This window comes from Camelina sativa, chromosome 10 (genome assembly GCF_000633955.1).
Source record: "Camelina sativa cultivar DH55 chromosome 10, Cs, whole genome shotgun sequence".
NCBI lineage: Eukaryota > Viridiplantae > Streptophyta > Magnoliopsida > Brassicales > Brassicaceae > Camelina > Camelina sativa.
The window spans coordinates 21,518,644-21,523,509 of record NC_025694.1 but is presented as its reverse complement, the minus strand read 5'-3'; the positions used below and the strand labels follow the sequence as shown (position 1 = coordinate 21,523,509).

General features: G+C 38.0%; 1 protein-coding gene and 1 pseudogene across 3 annotated transcripts in view; one reads left to right on the top strand and one right to left on the bottom strand.

Annotated features, from left to right (window-relative positions):
* Window positions 1,993-3,399, top strand: LOC104720583 (annotated as a pseudogene).
* Window positions 3,400-4,866, bottom strand: part of LOC104719522 (proline-rich receptor-like protein kinase PERK8) — a 4,593-nt gene continuing 3,126 nt past the window's right edge. For 2 of the 3 annotated variants that reach the window (XM_010437461.2, XM_019231369.1), the window contains 6 exons: window positions 4,752-4,842; window positions 4,588-4,674; window positions 4,435-4,505; window positions 4,270-4,352; window positions 4,025-4,172; window positions 3,400-3,915 (listed from right to left, as the gene is read on the bottom strand). In XM_010437461.2, coding sequence (XP_010435763.1) covers window positions 3,535-3,915; window positions 4,025-4,172; window positions 4,270-4,352; window positions 4,435-4,505; window positions 4,588-4,674; window positions 4,752-4,842 — 861 coding nt within the window. In that variant the 3' untranslated portion in view covers window positions 3,400-3,534. The remainder of the gene's footprint in view (window positions 3,916-4,024; window positions 4,173-4,269; window positions 4,353-4,434; window positions 4,506-4,587; window positions 4,675-4,751; window positions 4,843-4,866) is intronic. The other variant, XM_010437462.2, reaches the window with a different exon arrangement.

Below are 4,866 nucleotides of genomic sequence, written 5' to 3'. Positions count from 1 at the left end.
TATGACCTCAGATCTATTCAGCAGCATGCGCCAAGGTATCGAAGCCACCAAAAATATAATTTGCTTACCTCCGACGGGAATAGGACAAGGCACTTTCTCACCATGGATTATGTGGGCATTATGGGTTACCAGGAACAAGAAGATCTTCGACCACAAGTGACTTGGAAACCATAAATTTAGCCATACACCAAGCGAGAGAATGGTTAGCAGCACAAGATCCGCCTTTACAGACTCCTAAAACTACTCAGATCCAGACAAATCCGGCGATTAGTCCAGACACGATCTGATGCTTCTTCGACGCAGCTTGGCGGGGCTGGGATGGATATTTCTCGATTGTCTATCGAACTCGGAGAAACAGGGCAGTACAATAGCACAAAACGTGAGTACCCCCTTCTGGCAGAAGCACTGGCCTTACTCTCTGCTCTCCATCAAGCCCTCGATCTGGGTATCCAAAAAAAATCTTTTGCTTCAGATTCGCAATAGCTATTCAAAGCACTCAATTTAGAGCCCTTTACAAAGGAATTCTACAGGATTCAACACAACATCCTGAATCTATCGCTTCGTTTTGAGATTTGTAGTTTCCATTTTGTTAAGAGAGAAAACAATAGAATAGCCGACGGTTTAGCTAAATCGGCTCTCATCTCTCTCCCGGTTTGTAATACTTAATTTAATTGAAATTTTTGATTTGACAAAAAAAAAATCCTCTCACTTTGAGAAATGAAAGCTAGGGTTATCTATATAAGATGTTCATGGAATTCGTTTTGATTTTGGGAAATTGATGTTTGATAAGTCATTGATCAAGTAAAAAATATTAACGCCTTGTTATTTTGGGAGACGTGCGATCCTTTTAAAAGTATGACTGATATTTTAGATCTCTCAATTAAAATTAAAATTTTATCCTTTCCGTGAATCAGCTTCAGCAATGGCTTCTGATCGTGCGATTGTTGGAACTTCAAAATAAGGTATGTATGCAGGCGCTAATAGTTCTAACGATTCTTAAATCCTATTTTTAAAATCGCGCGACAGAAAAACATGGGAGATAAAGAAGAGTAGAAAAAGAAATCAAGGCCTTTTTTATTTGTTTCAGTCGCAATCTCTGCGACTCATTGCCAAATGCCAAACATGGCCATGTCGATCGGGGGCATTAAGATTTATGTGCCGCCAAAAAGATACTAATTAGTATATGAAACATTATCACAGACACAGAACAAAAGCACTTCGAAGATTTTTCATGATTATTTTAAACACTTCGAACTCTATATAATTCAATGAAAAATGTTCCTTGTCCGCAAGTTTTAGTTTTTTATTAGTAAAAAATTATATTTTAAACTTTTTTACCTATTTCATTGGATATCTCTTTTACGTTTAGTTAATTTATTTAATTAGGTTTGGTGTCTTGTTTTCTGATAAGTAGGGTTTGAAGCTCGTTTGTGAACCTCATACATATATGAGTTTGGGAGGGACTTAGGATTTATCGGTTAAACCGAGGATAAAGAGTCATTCTCTTTAGGAAGTTTTTTTGTTGTTTTGTTTTCATCTATATAAAAAGGTTTTAGCTATTATCAATTCCATATCAAAGTGCAGTTGAGAGTAGTATTATTGTACATGATGATTGGTAAAGGGCGAATTTTGACATAGGAAGGTCTCTCAAAAGAAGATTGTTAAAGGTTACTGCCGGTTCAGATTATGCATCAAATCATAGATCATGATCAAAGGAGGTTTTATAAACAAGGTTTGGTCTTCGTTGTAGGTTTACAACAATCTTTAGTAAAAAAACCGCCAACACTTTTAAAGAAATAAAAAAAGTTCACATGAAGTCTGGCCCACGCTCAGGCCCACTAGAACATTCATGGTTTTTTATTTTCTAGGGTTTTTGTCCATTCCAATGTGCTGTGTTCTGTGTTTTCTCTTGGCAGTTCGTTTGCTAGGGGTTAAAAAGGAACCTTATTGAATTTGTGGTGTTTTTCTCTTTTTCAGTACCAGTATCTCTATATGGACAAAATCAGTGCATTGCATGATGACTTGCTGGTTAAGATATTATTGTTTCTTCCGACTAAAAAAGCTGTGTCCACTAGCATTTTATGCGTTGGGAGTTTCTTTGGATGTGGTTGCCTAAACTCAAATACAAAACAAAGAGGGGGTTAATTAATTACAGTAACCGAGGCCTTCGTAATTTTATTGACAAGAAGCTGCCATTACATAGAGCCCCGGTCATTGAAAGCTTGTGTCTCAACTTATTTGGTAAGGATATTAAACCTAATTATATCAGAAAGTGGGTTGAGATTGTAGTTTCTCGCCATGTACGTGAGCTGGAAATTTCTTATAACTTGGCTAATGGAAACATATTCCCGAGTAGCTTGTTTAGCTGCAAATCGCTTGTGATCTTGAAACTCAAAGACATGGTTCTTATGGATGTTCCCTCTACGGTTTGTCTCCCCTCTCTCAGAACTTTGCAACTTGAAGATGTGAAACTAGTAGATGGGAAATCTCTTCAAGAGCTTCTATCTATGTGTCATGTTCTCGAAGACCTGTCAGTGTTTTTCTATGAGGGTAACGATATCAAAGAGTTCACTATTATCGTCCCGTCTTTACAGAGTTTAAGGATCTTTATAGCTAAGGACTTGGGTGTAGATGGGTATGTGATAGATACTCCTTCTTTGAACTATCTGAAACTTGAGGATTGGAATTATTTTCAACACCATTGTTTTATTAAGAATATGCCTAAGCTGAGGGAAGCATTTGTCAGTGTTTTTGAATTCCCTGATCTAATGTGTCTTATTAGATCAATCACATTTGTTAAGCGTCTTAGAATATGTTCACAGGTAAGATAGTTTCGATTTATCAACTACAAGTTGTTAATCTCGTTAATTTATATCTGTTAAGAATTTTGGTTTTGTGGGCAGGATGTGTACGGTGATGGTTTTGTTTTCAACCAGCTCGAGCATCTGAACCTATGTGTGTGCAAAGAGGATTCGTTGAATCTCCTTGGCCAGTTGCTTAAGGATTCTCCTAACTTACGAGTATTAAACATCTTCCTTGATGAAGTAAGCTTCTTCGATAAACTACTACTCTTTTGGTTGTCTGATACGGTTTTAATCTAATTCTTCTGTTTGGTGTTAGGAACATGAGGATGATCAGGAGCATGAATTTATGATTTGCTGGAATCAACCGAGTCTTGTTCCTAAATGCTTTTTGTCCAGTCTACAAATTTTCAACTGGTCGGGATACTTAGGAACACCACAAGAGAGAGACATTGTGGTTTATATCTTAGAAAACGCTTGTCACTTAAAGGTGGTAACAATCTCGTTTCCACCAAGTTTGTTTCTAACACTTGACATGTTAAAGGAGTTGGCATTTTCTCCCCGAGCTTCAACCACATGTCAACTTGTTTTGAACTGAGGGTTTAAATCAATAGAGTATTAAATTTATGTGTATGTGTATATTTTTAAAGATACATTAAATCATGCAAAAGAATATACAAGAAGGGACATGTTTTAAGGGGAAAGAAAAAGTGGCATAAAACCATTAAGACTACTAAGGGACAAATCTGGACTGGTCACGACTTCCCCAGCTACTATGTGACTCTGACCGATCAAAGAAGTCAGAACTATAATCTTGACTACCAAAAGCCATTCTCTGAAACATCCTTATCTGAGCAGATTGTTGTCTCGAGTCATACACTTGGCTCTGTCCTGGTCTCATTCCGTTCGTTATGTCCGTTGCTTCTTCAAGTGTGTCTAAAGCTCTCACCACTTGGCTCATCTTTGGTCTTTTTGCAGCTGAGTGGCGGACACATGCAGCCGCAGCTTCTACCATTCTGAACATCTCTCCTGGGATGAAGTTGTTCCCTAGCCTCAGATCGACTAGTTCGTCAAATTCTTCCTTTTCGATTGCTTGACTAAGCAAGGGCCTTGCCTGGAAAGATTTTTCCAACCAGAGGGGGTTAAAGGACACTTACCAAATCATGGAAATTCAAGAAATATCAGGTCACCACTCTGCAATTTATATTCTACTTAGAGCTTACCCACTCAACAAGGCTCTCATCACCAAGTGGCTGAGACGTATCTACAGGTTTGCGGCCAGTTATAAGCTCCAACAGTATTACCCCATACGAGTACACATCCGCTTTTTCAGACAGCTTTCCACTTGTTGCATATTCAGGAGCCATGTACCTAAGAAAATTCAACAGTTAAAAAAAGGTTAGTTCTTCTGTGAGTAGTTGATTTGCACACAAAGAACATTCTAATAAGTAGTGCATAACACACACACCCAAAGGTTCCCATTACACGTGTAGAGACGTGTGTGTTTAAATCCAGTTCTTGTGCTATTTTAGCAAGACCAAAATCCGCAACCTGTGAAAAAACTTTCTAAAGAGTTCAGTAAGGTGAAACAGAAGACTGTTTAATGACTAGAACCAAGCTAATATGATGTTACCAAGGCTTCAAAGCTGTTATCTAAAAGTATGTTGGATGATTTAATGTCACGGTGAATAATGCGGGGATGACCTGCCAAAGCGAGAAGCAGAACATAAGAAGGAAACAAAATTAATATCATAACCAAAATCAAAAAGCAGCAGAAAAAACTTACAGTCTTCATGTAAGTATGCGATTCCACGAGCTGCGCCAGCAGCGACCCTTACCCTAGTTTCCCAAGTCATAACTGGTCTTCCTGGAGCTGTGAAGACACAAGCATTGAAGTTTATGTAGCTATAAAAAAGATAAGTTTATGGTTTAAGAAGATGAGGCATGTACCATGGAGATGATAATGGAGAGTGTTGTTAGGTACATAATCATATACAAGCAACCTATGTTGCTCGGAGATGCAATAACCAACTAGTGTAACCAAATGGCGGTGATGAACCCGAGA